This window comes from Heptranchias perlo, chromosome 36, assembly GCF_035084215.1.
Source record: "Heptranchias perlo isolate sHepPer1 chromosome 36, sHepPer1.hap1, whole genome shotgun sequence".
Taxonomy (NCBI): Eukaryota; Metazoa; Chordata; class Chondrichthyes; order Hexanchiformes; family Hexanchidae; genus Heptranchias; species Heptranchias perlo.
In genome coordinates, this window is record NC_090360.1 from 22808084 (window position 1) to 22827627 (window position 19544).

Sequence of the window (19544 nt, forward strand, 5' to 3'; positions counted from 1 at the left end):
ATCTACCCTATCAATTCCTTTCAAAATCTTCAAAACCTCAAATCTAATCATCTCTTAACCTTCTATATTCCAGGGAATACAAGCCTAGTTTATGTAAAATCTCCTCATAATTTAACGCTTGGAGCCCTGGCAATAATTTGGTGAATCTGTGCTGCACTCCTTCCGAGGTAAATATATCCTTTCTAAGGTGCGGTGCTCAGAACTGTACACAGTACTCCAGATGTGGTCTAACCAGGGCTTTGTATACCTGTAGCAAAATTTTTTCCTCTTTATATTCTAGCCCTCTACATATAAAGACTAACCTTCCATTAGCCGTTTTGATTTTTTTTAACCTGGCCACTACATTTTAGTGATCTATGTACCTAAATCTCTTCGGACCGCCACTGTTTCTAGCTTTTTACAAGGGGTCACAGTCTCGGGATATGGGGTAGGACATTTAGGACTGAAATGAGGAGAAATTTCTTCACTCAGAGGGTGGTGAACCTGTGGAATTCTCTACCACAGGAGGCTGTGGAGGCCAAGTCACTGAATATATTTGAGATAGATAGATTTCTAGACACAAAAGGCATCAAGGGGTATGGGGAGAGAGCGGGAATATGATATTGAGATAGAGGATCAGCCATTATCAAACTGAATGTGGAGTAGGCTTGAAGGGCCGAATGGCCTACTCTTGCTCCTATTTTCTATGTTTCTCTGTTTCATCATTTAAAAAAAATACTCTGGTCAATCAATTTTTGATTTTTTTTAAAAAAAAGATGGGGACAGATGTGGCAAAGGGAAGGGTTTCAGGAAGAGTGTGCAGAGAGTAGGGTCGAGGCAGCTGAAGGCTCCCACCTATAGTGTAGTGAACTGGGGCGAAGAGATGCCAGAACTGAAGGGAATAGACTGGGACATAGGTTTGAAGGAAGTTACAGATGTAGAGTGAGGCGGGGCAGGAGAGATTTGATGACAACAACTTTTAATGCAATTCTTTAGGGGCAGGGAGCACAGTGACGACAAGGGTGCACATGGCACAGGATGTGGGCGGTGGAGGTTTGGCTCTGTCGTAATTTAGACATGGTTAAGCTTGGAAAGCCTGTGACGTTGAGTCTGGAGCGTGAATAAGGGTTTCAGCTACGGTAGAGATAAGGCAAGGGTGAAGACTAGCGATGTTGCAGATGTGGAAGCGAGTGATCGGAAGTGATGGTTAGGATTTGGGATTTGAAACTCAGCTCAAGGTCAAAGGCTTTGCACCATAAGGTTCAGCCTCAGCAAGCATCTGTGGAGGCAAATGGATTCAGAGGCAAGGGGACAGAGCTTTTGGTGAGGACAGAATATGGTGACTTCAGTCTTCCTAATGTTCAATTGCAGAAAGTTCTGACTCATCCGCAACATGGTGTCAGACAAGCAATCTACCAGCACAATGGTAGTTCTGCAAAGCTGGTGATAGAGAGGTAGAGCTGGGTGTCATCTGTATACATGTGGAAACTGAGCTTTTGCCTGTGAATGATGTAGTCAAGAAACAGCATGCAAACAAGGAAAAGGCAGGAGTCAAGGATGGAGTCTTGGGGTACGTGAACAGGAGCAGACACCATTGCTGGAGATGTGCTGCTAACATCTGGACAGATAGGAGTGGGAGCACATAAGGGCATGTCCATGGAAACGGACCAGGGAGAAGAGACAATCGAAGATAATGGAGTGGTCAACCACTGAGGCCAAGGAGTACACAGGAGGGAATAATGCACCATGGTCACAGTCAAAGGGTGTTTTTGGTGACTGTGACCAAGTGTTGTGGAGAAGTTGGGAATTGGACTCAAAGGATTCAGCTTAGAACATGGGAAAATTGAACATGCTCAAGGAGCTTGAGGAAAAGGTGGTTCGAGTGGGGCACAAGCTTAAATATATGGAGGTGTCCAGCATGGGCTTACTGAGGAGGAGGAGGAGGGTGAAGAAGACGTTCTGAAGAAGGAAAATAGTGCTTGTGTGAAGAGAGCTGTTTACGACGTCAGTAAGCGCTGGGGCAAGTAGGAATTTCTACTCCAGTGTCTGCAAACTCTTGAGCACAAAAACAATTACAAATCATTTCTTGCATTGGAAACAAGTTAGGTCTCCTATAGAGAGCGAGAGAAAGGATCAGGGAGCAGACACTGATCAGTTGGAGATCAATGGATTGTGCAGGACATTAACTTTTTAAAGGGGCAATGTCCTCCGATGTTTTTTTCTCCTGTGGGATGGTGACAGTATCCCACTTGTGTGGAGATTGAACAAATGATGGAGAATGTACTTTTGTATTTTAATCACTCGTGAGCTCACGTCAAAGATCGAGAAACAGTGATCAAATTTACAAACACGGGCGCTGAGATTTCTGTAGATTTCACAAGATAATTCCTCCTCATCCAGTTCCTGAATTTGCATTATGGGTTTAAACGTTGCATAAAATACTTACTCTTCTAATATCTTCTAAACTATGAATTTCTGGTGAAAGCCCCCCATGAACACAAAGGAACTGCTGGTTTAGAAGTGCAGCAAGAGGAAGGCAGTCAAAAGCTTCCATACACGCGTCATACACTTTTTCTGAATACTTGATTTTACCTATTTAGAAAAAAAAGGATTAATATTCTGGTATTGCATTTGTTTCTTACAATACCAAACAACTATTGCAATTAAATATTCATATTTATCGACCGTACCATTGCCAGCATTTACTTTCACCCTTCTTACCCTGCCCCCATGACCCCTTTTGTAATCTTTACCCATAGGCCTTACTTGCTTCCAAGTAGAGTCCTTGAGCTGGGCGAAGACTGCCACTGTTATTAGAACCCCAACTGGACAACAGTCGGTGCACCTTTTCCCTTTCCCTCTTCTCGTGGCATTCATTCGTTGCTGTGATACGGCTCCCCAGTCACCAGTCGCCCTCCAGCGCCACAAGAGGCCATTCCTCACGTAGGAGCTGGACAGTGGGAGTGGACCAGCCACTCAGCCGCAAGGCACCTTCGCAGTCCAGCTCTATTCTCACCTCACTCGACATCCACATTCCAGCACACAAGGGGCGAGAGCCTGGCAGATTTCTCCCTCCTCCTCTCAGGGGCGCAAAGGCCAAATGTAGTGTCACTACTGCCATCATGACAGATCAGCAAACTCAGCACAGACTGGGGTTGATACAGGGGCCTTCCTGGTCTGTGTAGCACAGGCACTCACTGCCGTAATCAACTCAGCCATGCACTTTATAGCATGTCACATGAGTTTTTTTTTACATCCCATAAGGAGAAATACTCCACTTCTGCAAGGCATGCTACCTTCAGGGCCAATCAATTCCAGTAACAGCTGCTCCACACTGTGTCACAAGGACCAGAACGAAAGGTAGCCCTGAAACAGATTGATTGGGATGCACAAGTGCTGAACAGCTATAAAACAAGATTGTTACCAACTTGAGGTTTTAGCAGAAACCTTCCCTGTAAACTCAAAGTTAAAGATAGCGCACAATTAAAACTAACCTCGACGACTGAACTGTTAATGTCTCTGTGACCGGGCTACGGAGACTGAAGATTAACCATTAGAGGCTCCACGCAAATATCACAGTGTTACTGTTTGCCCATCCTTAATAACTGCAGAACTGTACAGTCATTCCAGTCTACAGTAACCACAGGGCAAGCCACAGAATTATAGTCTAGTCACTATCAACCATCCAGAACACTATAAATAGAGCTACAATACACAACTCATGGAACTCACTCTTACTCAATGCAACATAAGCTAACGGTTACTTACATTCTTGTTTAAACGTGAAATATTCTGTGAGGTGTCTGCATTCATGATTCCCTCGTAAAAGGAACAATGTATTTGGGTATAGAATCTTAAGAGTCCACAAGTAGAGTACACACTGTTTCAAAAAAAAAACCTTAATTATGATTCAAGTTAGTAATGATAGACATAGGCACAGACACACCTACACAGGAAGCAGTGAAATACTGAAAAAGTTAACTCATGACTTAGGCAGGCTTCAATAATTCACTGACATACATTTCTTTTGTACCAAACATCTTGGGTAATTTTTTTTAAACCATTTTTTCTTTTAAATTTGGGCAATGGCTATTCAACGGGAAAGACTTTCTATTTCAGGTAATCAGTGCCAGCATCAAACACTCCGTCAAATACAGCACGGGTTAGATACAGAGTAAAGGCCCCTCCCTCTACACTGTCCCATCAAACACTCCCAGGGCAGGTACAGCACAGGTTAGATACAAAGTAAAGCTCCCTCTACACTGTCCCATCAAACACTCCCAGGGCAGGTACAGCACAGGTTAGATACAGAGTAAATCTCCCTCTATGCAACAACTTGCATTTATATAGCACCTTTAACGTAGTAAAATGGCCCAACATGCTTCATTGCTGCATTATCAAATAAAATTTGCCACTGAGCCACATATGATATTAGGACAGGTGACCAAAAGCTTGGTCAAAGAGGTAGGCTTTAAGGAATGTCTTAAAACAGGAGTGAGAAGTAGAGAGGCGGAGAGGTTTAGGGAGGGAATTCCAGAGCTTAGGGCCGAGGCAGCTGAAGGCACGGCCACCAACGATGGAGCGATTAAAATCGGAGACGTGCAACAGGCCAGAACTGGGAGTGTAGCAATCTCAGAGGGTTGTAGGGCTGGAGGAGGTTAGATATAGAGATACTGCCCCATCAAACACTCCCAGGTCAGGTACACAGGTTAGATACATAATAAAGCTCCCTCTACACTGTCCCCTATCAAACATTTCCAGGCCAAGAAAGCACAGGATACAGAGCAAAGTTCCCACTACACTCCCAGGTCAGGTAATAGCACAGGGTAGATAGAATAAAGCTCACTCTAGTGAGCCAAGAACACAAAACAAAAAGTGTGCTGATAACAGAGGTGGGAACAGAGTAAGGACTTTTAAATGGGAATTTGGAGAGAGAAGAACGAACTTGCATTTATATAGCGTCTTTCATGACCTCAGGATGTCCCAAAGTGCTTTTACAGACAATTAAATACTTTTTTGGTGTAGTCACTGTTGTAATGTAGGAAATGTGGCAGCCAATTCGCACACAGCAAGGTCCCACAAATAGCAATGATAGTGACCAGATAATTTGAGTGATGTTGGTTGAGGGATAAATATTGGCTAGGACACCAGGGAGAACTCCCCTGCTTTTCTTCAAAATGGTGCCATGGGACCTTTTACGTCCACTTGAAAGGTCATTTCAACTTTTCATCCGAAAGATGACACCTCCGACACTGCAGCACTCCCTCAGTAGTGCACTGAAGTTTCATCTTGGAATGTGTCCAAATCTCTGGTGTGAACTGCACGGTGTGCGGATATTACACAGTGTGCTGAGAGTTCGGTACGTGTGGGAGTTGAAGGGTTAATCTCTTTAAGGGTTAATCTCTTTAAATCTAGTGCATATTGCTTCAACTGTTTAAGGTCAATTTAAAAGTTTAAATTTCTAAGTTTCTGTCAGGCTTCAGCAGAGAGCTGCTGTAGCAAGTTAATTGGTCAGCTAGATTCAATTGGTCCCTGAAGGTGGGGCAGGCCTGACTCATCTGAGTCTCAACTGTAGAAATACAGGGGCCTGTCAGTGCGGACTGCACGGTGTGCGGATATTACACAGTGTGCTGAGAGTTCGGTACGTGTGGGAGTTTGGTGAAGTGGGGGAAGGAGGTGCTGCTTTGCCTTGCTTTTCCTGCAGAGCGGTAGTGGACCTGAGAGCGGTGAGCGGCGGGAGAGAGCGAGACCAGAGCGGGGATATAAACAGCGCGGAGAGAGCGAGACCAGAGCTTACTCTGAGAGCGAGACTCTGAGACCAGCGGCAGTTCGGGGTGACGTCACCAGTCAGAAAGTGACGCGGCACAGGGGAGGCAGCTGATTGGTGAGTAGGTTCAGGTGAGTATTTCTACCATTTTACTGTAAGTAAAGTAATAAGAAAGGGAAGATCTGCAGGTTTTATAGCAGATAGTGTTTTTTTTAGTGAACCTAGGTCCCTAGTATAGTTAACATTTTCTAATTTCAACGTAATTTAAAAGGGGTAACTCAGCTAAGGCAAGTCATGGCAGCAGACCTCGCACCCGTGATATGCTCCTCCTGCAAGATGTGGGAAGTCATGGACACTACCAGTGTCCCTGCCGACCATGTGTGCGGGAAGTGTGTCCACCTGCAGCTACTGACCGATCGTATCTCGGAGCTGGAGCTGCGGGTGGACTCACTGTGGAGCATCCGCGATGCAGAGAAACTCGTGGATAGCACGTTTAGCGAGTTGGTCACACCGCAGGTAAAGGGTATACAGGCAGGAAGTGAATGGGTGACCACCAGGAAGAGTAAGAGATGCAGGCAGGTAGTGCAGGGGTCCCCTGTGGCCATCCCCCTCTCAAACAGATATGCCACTTTGGATGCTGTTGGGGGGGATGACTTATCAGGGGAAGGCAGCAGCAGCCAACTTCCTGGCACCACGGGTAGCTCTGCTGCACAGGCTGGGAGGAAAAAGAGTGGCAGAGCTATAGTGATAGGGGACTCAATTGTAAGGGGAATAGACAGGCGTTTCTGCGGCCGCAACCGAGACTCCAGGATGGTGTGTTGCCTCCCTGGTGCAAGGATCAAGGATGTCTCGGAGCGGCTACAGAACATTTTGGAGGGGGAGGGCGAACAGCCAGCTGTCGTGGTGCACATAGGCACCAACGATATAGGTAAAAAAGGGGATGAGGTCCTAAAAGCAGAATATAGGGAGTTAGGAGGTAAATTAAAAAATAGGACCTCAAAGGTAGTAATCTCAGGATTGCTGCCAGTGCCACGTGCTAGTCAGAGTAGAAATAGGAGGATATTTCAAATGAATACGTGGCTAGAGGAATGGTGCAAGGGGGAGGGATTCAAATTCCTGGGACACTGGAAACGGTTCTGGGGGAGGTGGGACCAGTACAAACCGGACGGTCTGCACCTGGGCAGGGCCGGGACCGCTGTCCTAGGAGGAGTGTTTGCTAGTGCTGTTGGGGAGGGTTTAAACTAAAGTGGCAGGGGGTTGGGAACCTGAGCAGGGAGAGAGAGGAAAGCGTAACAGGAAGGGACAGAAGGTATGGAGTAATAGGTAAAGTGTTAAAAAAGGAAAAAGCAGGAACTAAGCGTCACAAAACAGATTTGAAAGTTCTTTATCTGAATGCACGTAGCATTCGTAATAAAATGGACGAGTTAACGGCACAAATAACTACGTATGGGTATGATCTTGTGGCCATTACAGAAACATGGCTGCAGGGTGACAACGACTGGGAATTAAATATGCCAGGGTATTTAACAATCAGGAAGGACAGGCAGGAAGGAAGGGGAGGTGGGGTGGCTATGTTAATAAAGGAAGGAATCACTGTAATACAGAGAAATGATATTGGGACAAAGCATCAAGATAATGAAACAGTTTGGGTGGAGATAAGGAATAATAAGGGAAAAAAAACATTAGTGGGCGTAGTATATAGGCCTCCTAATAGTTGCAACTCTGCTGGAAGAAGTATTAATCAGGAGATAGTCGGGGCATGTAATAAGGGAACAGCCATAATTATGGGGGATTTTAATTATCATATTAACTGGACAAATCAAATTGGGCAGAGCAGCCTTGAGGACGAGTTCATTGAGTGCATCAGGGATGGATTTCTTGAGCAGTATGTAACTGATCCTACAAGGGGGCAGGCAACCTTGGACCTGGTCCTGTGTAATGAGTCAGGATTAATTAATAATGTCCTAGTTAAGGATCCCCTTGGAACGAGCGACCACAACATGGTTGAATTCCATATCCAATTAGAGGGTGAGAAGGTTGATTCTCAAACAAGCGTACTGAGCTTGAATAAAGGAGACTATGATGGTATGAGAGCGGAATTGATTAAAGTGGACTGGGAAAATAGATTAAAGGGTAAGACGGTACATGAGCAGTGGTGTTCATTTAGGGAGTTATTTTACAACTTTCAAAATAAATATATTCCACTGAGGAAAAAAGGGTGTAAAAGAAAAGACAGCCACCCGTGGCTAAGTAAAGAAATCAAGGATAGTATCCGACTAAAAACAAGGACATATAAGGTAGCCAAACTTAGTGGGAGGATAGAAGATTGGGAATTCTTCAAAAGACAGCAAAAAGTAACTAAAGGATTGATTAAGAAAGGGAAGTTAGATTATGAAAAGAAATTAGCAAAAAATATAAAAACAGATAGCAAGAGTTTCTATAGTTATATAAAAAGAAAAAGGGTGGCTAAGGCAAACATAGGTCCCTTAGAGGATGAGACCGGGAAATTAATGGTGGGAAACATGGAGATGGCAAAAATGCTGAACAAATATTTTGTTTCAGTCTTTACAGTAGAGGACACTGGGAATGTCCCAACACTGGACAAACAGGGGACTCTCGGGGGGGGGGAGCTAAGTACGATTAAAATCACTCAGGAGATGGTGCTCGGTAAAATGATGGGACTCAAGGCGGATAAATCCCCTGGACCTGATGGCTTCCATCCTAGGGTCTTGAGGGAAGTGGCAGTAGGGATTGTGGATGCTTTGGTGATAGTTTTCCAAAATTCCCTGGACTCAGGAGAGGTCCCGGCAGATTGGAAAACTGCTAATGTAACACCGTTATTTAAAAAGGGTAGTAGGCAGAAGGCTGGAAATTATAGGCCAGTTAGCTTAACATCTGTGGTGGGTAAAATTTTGGAGTCTATTATTAAGGAGACAGTAACGGAACATTTAGATAAGCATAATTTAATAGGACAAAGTCAGCATGGCTTCATGAAGGGGAAGTCATGTCTGACAAATTTGCTTGAGTTCTTCGAGGATATAACGTATAGGGTGGATAAAGGGGAACCAGTGGACGTAGTGTATTTAGACTTCCAGAAGGCATTCGACAAGGTGCCACATGAAAGATTATTACTTAAGATAAAAAATCACGGGATTGGGGGTAATATTCTGGCATGGGTGGAGGATTGGTTATCAAACAGGAAGCAGAGAGTTGGGATAAATGGTTCATTTTCGGACTGGCAACCAGTAACCAGTGGTGTTCCACAGGGGTCGGTGCTGGGTCCCCAACTCTTTACAATCTATATTAACGATTTGGAGGAGGGGACCGAGTGCAACATATCAAAATTTGCAGATGATACAAAGATGGGAGGGAAAGTAGAGAGTGAGGAGGACATAAAAAACCTGCAAGGGGATATAGACAGGCTGGGTGAGTGGGCGGAGATTTGGCAGATGCAATATAATATTGGAAAATGTGAGGTTATGCACTTTGGCAGGAAAAATCAGAGAGCAAGTTATTTTCTTAATGGCGAGAGACTGGAAAGTACTGCAGTACAAAGGGATCTGGGGGTCCTAGTGCAAGAAAATCAAAAAGTTGGTATGCAGGTGCAGCAGGTGATCAAGAAAGCCAACGGAATGTTGGCTTTTATTGCTAGGGGGATAGAATATAAAAACAGGGAGGTATTGCTGCAGTTATATAAGGTATTGGTGAGACCGCACCTGGAATACTGCATACAGTTTTGGTCTCCATACTTAAGAAAAGACATACTTGCTCTCGAGGCAGTACAAAGAAGGTTCACTCGGTTAATCCCGGGGATGAAGGGGCGCACATATGAGGAGAGGTTGAGTAGATTGGGACTCTACTCATTGGAGTTCAGAAGAATGAGAGGCGATCTTATTGAAACATATAAGATTGTGAGGGGTCTTGATCGGGTGGATGCAGTAAGGATGTTCCCAAAGATGGGTGAAACTAGAACTAGGGGGCATAATCTTAGAATAAGGGGCTGCTCTTTCAAAACTGAGATGAGGAGAAACTTCTTCACTCAGAGGGTGGTAGGTCTGTGGAATATGCTGCCCCAGGAAGCTGTGGAAGCTACATCATTAGATAAATTTAAAACAGAAATAGACAGTTTCCTCGAAGTAAAGGGAATTAGGGGTTATGCGGAGCGGGCAGGAAATTGGACATGAAGCTGAGTTCGGATCGGTCAATGCCCTGTGGGTGGCGGAGAGGGCCCAGGGGCTATGTGGCCGGGTCCTGCTCCGACTTCTTGTGTTCTTTAGATTTGTGGTTGGGATCAGATCAGCCATGATCTTATTAAATGGCGGAGCAGGCTCGAGGGGCCGATTGGCCTACTCCTGCTCCAATTTCTTATGTTCTTATGTTCTTATGAACCCACAACCTGCTGACTCAGAGGGGAGAGTGCTACCACTGAGCCACAGCTGACACCTGAGAGTAGCAACTCATTGGTGAGTATGAGATAAGCAGTGGATAAGTAGTACAGCAATTGTGCTATGTATTGAACTGAAATTTTAAGCTGAGATTTTAACTTGTGCCTCTTTTGTCTGTGCCAATAGAGTGACACAGGGCAGGAGCTCAATGCCACCTGGACAAAAAAAAACAACTAACAAACAGGGATGAGGATCTGCAGTTATGTGGAGAGACTAAAGAAGCTGGGATTGTTCATCTTAGAACAGAGAAAGTTATGGGGAGATTTTTAACAGGTGTTCAAAATTATGAAGGGTTTTGATTAAAAATGGAAGAACTGTTTCCACTGATGGGAGGGTCAGTAACCAGAGCACTCTGATTTAAGATAATTGGCAAAAGAACCAGAGAGGAGATGAGGAGAATTTATTTTTCACGCAGTGAGTTGTTATGATCTGGAATGCACTGTCTGAAAGAGTGGTGGAAGCAAATTCAATTGAAATTTTCAAAAGGGAATTGGATATTAAAGAAGAAAAATTTGCAGGGCTATGGGGAAAGAGCAGGGGAGTGGGACTAATTGGATAGCTCTTTCAAAGAGCCGGTACAGGAATGATGGGCCAAACGCCCTCCTTCTGTGCTGTAAGATTCTATGATGCTATGTGTCTCTCAAGAGGAGGGCATCACTAATACAGGTGGTCCAGTCAAACTAAAAATGTGTGCAAAATTGTTGAAGCAGGATGTGGTTATCCATGTTGACGAAGCACAGTGTGCCCAGCAATGCCCACCGATCGTGGAAAGCTTCAAGCAAACCAGTGGATACCGTGTGATCCCATTCAGGGGTCACACAGGCATACACAAGGCCCTGGAAGAGCGGCGAGCAGTCGGATTAACCCTCCTCGTGGACTCTACACCCTTTAACTCGTGTAACTGCAAGTTAATTGGCACTTAACTGTCTGCCAACTATAATCCTGACAGACAGTCCTGGTGCTTTGTTGCCTCCCAGATGCTAGGAACAGGAACATATTGGACCGACTGGAAAACATTGTGCAAGGAGAGGGAAAGCAATCAGTTATCGTGGCCCACGTGGGAGTGAATAATGTAGGTGAAGAAGGACCCAAAGTCCTATAGGATTAATGTAGAATATCAGGAAACAGGCAGAGGACTTTATGGCTGGTAATCACCGGTTTACTTCCCTAGCCATGTGCTGGGATAGGGAACGAGAGAAAGATTAGGCAAATCAATACATGGCTAAACTTGTGTGTCAGGAAGAGTACCACCATTGTTAGGCATTGGCACCAGTTCTGAGACAGATGGGAGCTCTTTTGCAAGGACAGGCGACATCTGAACAGGCAAAACAGCTAAAAATGGAGGCGATGAGGTATTTAAACTAGGAAGGAGAGGGACTGGGAAAATAAAACCAACCAGGAACAGCTAATTGTGAAGGGAGAAATAGACATGGATAACATTCATGCAGAAACAATTTAGCAAAAGGAATATGGAGTCATGGAATAAAAGAAAATGAAATAGATATAAACAGGTTAAAGACTGAAGTGAATTTAGGGGGTACCGTAGGAAAAAAATCATTGCAAAAGTAGTGTTTAAAAAGGCATAAAAGTTTAAATGCATGTATTGCAACATGCAGCGTATAGGAGACCAACTGGGGAAACTGGAAGCAATTATTTTACAGGAAGATCTAGACACAGATACCTGGCTGCAAACTGGACAAGAATGGAAAATAAATATTGGCAGAGAATCAACTTAAAAGAGAGTGGCAACATATGCTGTAGAGGGTTGATAGACATTTATTTATTCTAGGTGCGTGAAGGTCGCTGGCTAGGCCGGCATTTATTGCCCATCCCTAGTTGCCGCTGGTAGCGGTTTGATACAACTGAGTGACTTGCTACGTCACTACAGATGGCAGTTAAGAGTCAACCACATTGGTGTGGAACTGGAAGACAGTCAATATGGTTGGACATCAAAGATTAAAAAAGGGCTTGTTGCATCAGGTAGGGTGTATTACAGACCTCCAAAATGTGGAAAGGAAATCAAAGAAGAAATCTGCAATCAGATTAGAGCAGTGAGTTGAAATAAAATTATTGTTCTGGGAGATTTTAATTATCCAATTAATTAGGACAGAGAGGGAGTAAATGGAGAAAAGAAACAGAGAATTTCTAAAATGTGTACAGGACCGTAAGAATATTGTATAAACCAAGCAGAGTCAAGTATCCTGACTCGCAAATGGTCCAGACATTTAGCAACAGCGCGGTGCTGGTGGAAATGGGTTTCTCATCTCCGAGAGTATTAAGACCACTGAGGCAGTTGGAACTGTAAACACACACAAGGCCATGAGGGGGTCATGGAGACAACAGGAGCCTACCCATACCTGAGATAAGGGATGTGGTTAGACACACAAGGCCATGAGAGGGTCACTTACGCAAGAGGAGCCTATATATTCCTGAAAACAGTAACAGCTCATCTTGAGTCGTCAGCATAGTGCCAGCTTGGCGGAAAAAGTAACGATTATGAGATGAGGCTAGAGGTGTATAACTCTAGGTGTGCAAAGTAAGACAGCCGAATAGTATGAAGACAGGGCATTGCTCCTCCCGAAACTTAGAGCTCTGGGGACAGTCGGAAGTCCACAACCCAGAAAAGCAGCCTACGGAGGTCGTGTCCGATCATCTTTCATCCGCGGGAAAACCAGGTTTTATAGATGCTTGTCAATTTGTGTAATGCTGAAGACAGCTGTAACGTAAGTTACAGTAAGAGGGCTCCCACTGTGGAACACCATGCATTGATCCCTACTGGAAGGTGCACTTCTGTGAACACTGGGTGAGAATAGGATAAGGTTGTCTGTTCACAGCCAGTGGAACTGTACCCCAGCAAGTGTTATCGCTGTTAGGGCCAGAAATCTTACTTTGCGGGCAATACCAGATTTGACACATGCTGACAGCCCTCATCTGAATGAGCCCCCCCTCCCCCACAAAAGCTGAAAATGTGTATTTGACTGAAAAGTCAGCTCTCCTGCGCCAGTCTCAGGTGTATAGATGTATAATGTAACCAAAAATGTTTGTATATAATTGCTGCAGTTTGCCAGCTAGGTTCAGAGACTCATCCAAAGCTAAGAATATCCATTAAAAAATCTTAATATGCACACACATGTACTTAAGTTGAGAGTCTGAAACATATCTAGAAGTACTAACCCATTTAATATTACAAGCTGAACTGTGCAACAGACAGAATTGCCAAACAACAGCTTGATCAGCAGTAAAAATACCACGTGATTTAACAATGGTTCCTTTGGATTCTAGTTCATTGGTGGTTCCCCGAGGAGGTCGCTTTTGCAAGGAAGAAATCCCCCACAACACTACAAGTTAGCAGTGGTGTAAGACGCTTCACAGGAGTGTTATTTGACACTGTGCCATGCAAGGAGATATCAGGACAGGTGACCATAAGCTTGGTCAAAGAGGTAGATTTTAAAGGAGCATCTTAAAGGAGGAGAGGTAGAGGGGTTTAGGGAGAGAATCCCAGAGCTTAAGGCCTAGGCAGCTGAAGGCACGGCCGCCAATGGTAGAGCGATTAAAACCGGGGATGTGCAAAAGACCAGAATTGGAGGAGCGCAGAGATCTCGGAGGGTTGTAGGTGGTTACAGAGATAGGGAGGGGCGAGGTCACGAAGAGATCTGAAAACAAGGGCGAGAATTTTAAAATCGAGGCGTTACCGGACCAGGAGCAAGTGTAGGTTAGTGAGTACAGGGGTGATGAGTTGGCAGGGCTTGGTGCGAGTTAGGATACGGGCAGCGTTTTGGACGAGCTCAAGTTTACTGAGGATGCAAGGTAGGAGGCTGGCCGGGAGAGCGTTGGAATACAAGTCCAGAGGTAACAAAGGCATGGATGAGGGTTTAGCAGAAGAGCGGAGGCAGGGGCGGAGATGGATGATATTACGGAGGTGGAAGCAGGTGGTCTTGGTGATGGAGCGAATATGGGGTTGGAAGCTCAACTCAGTCAGTCAAATAGAACGCCAAGTTTGCAAACGGTGTGGTTCAGCCTCAGACAGACAGTCACCAGGGAGAAGGATGGAGTCGGTGGCTAGGGAACAGAGCTTGTAGCGGTGACCTAAAACAATGGCTTCGGTCTTCTCAATATTTAGTTGGAGGAAATTTCTACCCATCCATGTCAGACAAGTAGCTTGACAGATCAGAAGCAGTGGAAGGGGTCGAAAAAGGTGGTGGTGAGGTAGAGCTGGGTGTCGGCAGCATACATGTGGAACCTGATGTTCACAAAGGCCAACTACAACACCCCAACTGCGACCTGGGCTGTGATTAACTAATTCAGCGCAGACCAGAAATTGAATGTGGGCTTCAGAATTTAAAAAAATTTTTTTTTTTTTTATATAAGGGTCACATATACTTTCATTTGACCCACCAATATGGTATGCTGATATGTAGATGGGCATTTTATGTTGTTGAACGGCAGTACAAAGCCAGTTTGTTTTAGGGAAAAAAAATACAGTTAACATTTGATAATATCTAATGTAATGTGATAACATACAAAGTAATTTGCTTTGCAAAGGGAAACAGAACAAAAGAGAAACTGGAACATGCCCAAATTCAATGATGAACATTTAATAACATCTATCTTGTCCTATCTCCCTTCTGCCTTACCCGTTGGATAAAGCTAAGTCTGTTGACAACTGTATTTCACAGTCCTACTTACTTCGATGCTGAAATACCCTCTGTCCACGTAATCGCCAAGGAAGAGGTATCTGGTGCTGGCTGGTGACCCTCCCACTTCAAATAGCTTCATCAGGTCAAAGAACTGACCATGAATGTCACCACACACTAGAAGACAGCAGCTGCGTTTTAGACTCAAACCAATATTGATCATCACAACACCAATAGACACTCACCCAGAACACCTACTGTGCAGAAATTTACCCCACTCATTTTGTGGCTTACATAACAATGAAATTAAAATGCCATTAAAAACAGTACACAAAAATAGCCACACAGTTTAAATCCTTACCACAGCGCTGCTAATTCTAAAGTTTAAATACAATCATTTGAGAATTTTGCTTTCTAAAGTTTAAATACAATCATTTGAGAATTTTGCTTTTACTTATGGCATCACCATTTTAAAATGACAAACTTCAAAACAATGATAAAACCAGCCTGAAATAAAATGGATGAAGCGACCTTCAGGCTGCTGGTATTCATCTTACACAGCCTTGCCTGCTGAACCATTTTATTGTAAGATTATAATTTTGCTAAACCAAGCATCAGTCAATGATTGCTTACCATAAGGTACAGAGGCTTAATCTAGAGTCTGCATGTGTGACAGTGAGATAAAAGAGCAATTACATAAATCATTTATACTAACAGTTAACTGTTTAGCTACCGTAAAATTAACGGTCAATTAGTTGAACTTTTTCTAGTGCATAGCGGCTGATGCAGCATCGCTGTAGTTTCTTGCTGTGATCGGTCTTCCTGACTAACTTCTCAACTAAGCTGGGAGCAAGAAGAAAAAGATTAGAAAAAGTGTATCAAAACACAGGTTAATCTTGACTTTTTGTTTGTGCGCTACTGTGTATCTCCCCAGCTTTACAGAATCTTACTTCACCAGAAGTTTAACTTCTGGCAAAAAAGATAATCATTGCCTCCTAACCTGACTGAACTGCCACAGTGCCAGGCTCGACAAAAGTATGCAAAATATAGAACTAACCAGCCTTTGTAAACTCATTTAATACACTACGTCTTAGGTCCCTCCCAAAATGCAAACTACTCTTTCAAACATTGACAGACCTGCTCCACACTTGCAGTAGTTTCTGGTTTTATTTTGAAGTTTCCAACATACATTATTTATCTTTTTAACTATCTTTGGTGAGATCTATGGAGAGCTAAAAAGAAATGGTGCTGAAAGATGAATTGGGACACGTTAGCTGCACGCATTAATAGTTTTGACCAGCCTCGGAGTCCAACACTTGACAATTCAGCTCAATTAAATTTGCTTTAGAGATCACTTAGCAAGAATATTTAAACCTCATTGTACAAGCAACTGATGGACAGCAGTGTCACAGTGGTCATGTATAAATCCCTAGCTCACACAATGCTTGGGGATTCAAGATATTTGGGGTACGCAGGTTACAGAAACCAAAACAGGAAGGAAATTCTTGAAGAATCTGATTACTTTTTGAAAAACTCAAATCAAAACTGTACTCTCAAGTTCAATGGGACATACAACTCGGTGTTCCTTCTGCTTTGATTGTCAAGAAAAGGAAGAGCAAGAGACATTTTCTGTCCCTTTCAACTTCTTTTCAGGCCAGATCATGACCATACTCAGCCTTTCTGAGAATGGTACAAATGTGAACGTGTTTGAAACTTTACAAATCCTCTTTATATGAATCAGAACTGGCACTGATTATATCAGTGACGAGTACATGTTTAACTCTGACAGTGAAGAGATAGAATCTTACAGCACGAGGCCATTCGGCCCATCTTGCCTGTGCCGGCTCTTTGACAGAGCTATCCAATTAGTCCCATTCCCCTGCTCTTTCCCCATAGCCCTGAAATTTTTTCCTTTTCAAGTGTATATCAAAACAAAAAAAAACTCGACATCTCTCTGTCCCCACCATGGCTCATCAAAATACTTCCCCCCCCCAATCTTCTCCCCTCCTTTAAGGAACTCACCCTTAATGGGTTACTGTTTCATGGGTACCGCAGCTAGGCATGGGCTTTGATGAGGGTCAGTGCTAGCAAGCTATTCGACCACGGAAAACATCAAAGCCAAGCCCGATCCAGTCCTCAACTGGTATTCAGTGCATTTTCTGACGGGCATAACTAATCAGGAGCAGAAACTCGGGCTGAATTTTTCGCTACCCCACAGGGGACAGAGGGCAACTGGTTCCCTGGCCGACGTCAGCTAATTCCTCCCTGACTGAGAATCGATACTGGGACCTTCTGACTTGTGCGGTTTAGTCCCTAAACCCACCAGGCCATCTGGCAAGCACTAAAAACATATTTAAACAGCAAATTCTTCAGTTTAATGATTTACTTTAGAAAAGGTGCCAAATTCCAGAGTAACATTCCTGGGGCTGAAGAGAGCGTCTCACGCACACCAGTGCCACTCCGCCTCAACAAACTGCACTGGGCAGCACAAAAATAGATCAGCTATTTCAACTGAGTTTTCAGCTAGATTTTCCATAGGGTTGACAGGAAGAGGAGATAAGGAATGTAACATTTTTAATCAGCGAGAGGTTATTCCAGTGTAAAACACAGCTCCCAGCAGTACAGGAGTCGAGCTGCCACCTCACCCGTTATTGGAGCTTCAACTTCTATCATGGTCTTTTCCCTCCGCAGGATTTCAGCTCCATCATTAATAATTCTAAGTGCAATTTCTTCATCTACCCGGCCTTCTTTAATTAAATGATTTTTCAAAATGTCCACCCTAGGTTTGCCATCGATGTCGAAGACCTCCTCAAACGTCAAACGATGGGTCGGTGGAAAAGGGACAGCTGTAGGAGACACAGACCAGAGCAAAATGTATCAATTGCTTCTGAATAAAAACACACACAAGAGATTACAATTGGCATCACTGATGAACTCTATTGATCTATGCAGAAGCACTGCGTAGTTCCAACACTATCAGCCAGCAACCTGGGAGAGGGAAAGGAAGGAGTGAGACAAAAATAAACGCAGCAGATCTTAGCATCAAATTTTGAAGAATTTGGTAAGCAGTTCCAGTGACATCACGGTGAAAAGTTTCTTTCCTCGCTCTGCCATCTGTTCTCAACTGTGATGTTATCCCACTAAGCCCCGATGGTTTAGTGGATAAAGAAACTGTCTTGGGTAGCTCTAAGCTGCACAGACCAGAAGGTCGCAGGGTTAATCCGTGGTGTGGGCTAAATTGATTTTAGCAGTAGTTAGGACACTACAGCTAACCTCAGTGCTCCCGGGCAAAGGAAAGGAAAAATAATCCCACCTTTGGGCATCACCAAGCAACCCATTTGATAATGTGCAACACTTGGATGAGGACAGGATAGAGTTCAGTTGTGATGCCCTATCTGGTTGAATAATCTGTCAACTCTCACCATTCAGGCCGACACATGGACAAGATACTGGAAGGCTGCAGCCACCCATGGAACCATACCCAGCAATCAACACCATTTGGGGTTTTAACTGCCGGGGGGGGGTGGGGCGGGGGGAGAAACTGTGAAAATTACAAAAAAAAAATAATTTCATGGAGCTGGTGATTTGCACGACCTATTAATGAACCTTAATATTCATTAGCAAACTTCCAGCTGAGTTAAAAAGTCTTCAGTCTCCAATGGTTGTTTCATTTTTTTAAAAATCATTCAAAATACACAGACATGAAGAAAGTGCAATAGGAATCACCATGAAATATATTTTCAAACCTTAATTACTAAATTGGCACATTTTGAAGTTTCCACTTCTCCAAAGAAAGCAAGTTCAGACTAGTGCCAACCTGGCTCAGTTGGCTTCACTCTCGCCTCGGAGTCAGATGGTTGTGGATTCAGCCCCACTCCAGGACTTTAGCACATAACCAAAGCTGAAACTTTAGTGCAGTATTGAGGGAGTATTACTATCATTCATCTCACTTGCTGTTTGTGGGATCATGCTTTGAGCAAATTGGCTACTGCATTTGAAGTGCAGTCACTGTTATGTAAGCAAAGAGTAATTCATTAGATGTTAAATTATATTTCATTCAAATTATTGGATAATTTAAATTTTTGTGTGCAAAAAACAATTACCAGGAGCAGACTCTGCTCCATTTTCCTTTGTGGTTCTGTACTAGAACTTCATTGCTCTCTCCTATTTTTTCATTTCAAGCCTCTCATTTCCAAGGCTTTCGTTTTGTTCCTTTCCTTGGCTCCAATGCCTCTGCCACACAACCAACTATGTAAAACTCGTGTAAGAAATCAATCCCTAGAGAAGTAGCGCGGGGAAACCGAAGACGCCCTTGCTGGGGAACTCCTGCTGCTGGGTTACATCAATCACAACTTCTGGAGATGGAATCATCGCAGCCAAAAATACAAACCAGTCAGAAGACAGACTGTTTACCATATCATATAGCATTTTGAATATAGCGTTTCTAATTGTATTACTGAGAAAGATCACAGTCGGATATTCTATGTTAGACTCAGACAAGAGAGGGTCTGCAACAATATTGAAGAAAAAGTTGTCATTTTGTGGAACAAGTATGCAGTTTGGAAGGGTCTGAAGACAGGGAGCACTGAAAACGAAGCCAACTTGGAAAACAGCACAAGCAGGCTGAGAGTGTGCTGAATATAGCTGTTCAAAGTGATGCATTGCTGCTATTTGAGAAGTTCAAACACTTGACAGTGGATTACTGTGGAATTCTCCTGT

The 19544-nt window shown here is 43.8% G+C and overlaps 1 protein-coding gene and 1 non-coding gene across 7 annotated transcripts in view; both read right to left on the bottom strand.

Moving 5' to 3' along the window:
* LOC137304199 (serine/threonine-protein phosphatase 2B catalytic subunit beta isoform) overlaps positions 1-19544 on the bottom strand; it is an 88616-nt gene that overhangs the window by 40469 nt on the left and 28603 nt on the right. For 5 of the 6 annotated variants that reach the window (XM_067972753.1, XM_067972755.1, XM_067972754.1 and 2 more), the window contains exons 2-5: positions 17471-17671; positions 14878-15002; positions 3748-3859; positions 2426-2571 (exon numbers count right to left, since the gene is read on the bottom strand). In XM_067972753.1, coding sequence (XP_067828854.1) covers positions 2426-2571; positions 3748-3859; positions 14878-15002; positions 17471-17671 — 584 coding nt within the window. Of the gene's footprint in view, positions 1-2425; positions 2572-3747; positions 3860-14877; positions 15003-15558; positions 15669-17470; positions 17672-19544 lie in introns of those variants that run through there. The other variant, XM_067972757.1, reaches the window with a different exon arrangement.
* Positions 3491-3628, bottom strand: LOC137304218 (small nucleolar RNA SNORA84). Its single transcript, XR_010958530.1, has one exon. It is a non-coding gene; the product is annotated as a small nucleolar RNA SNORA84 (small nucleolar RNA).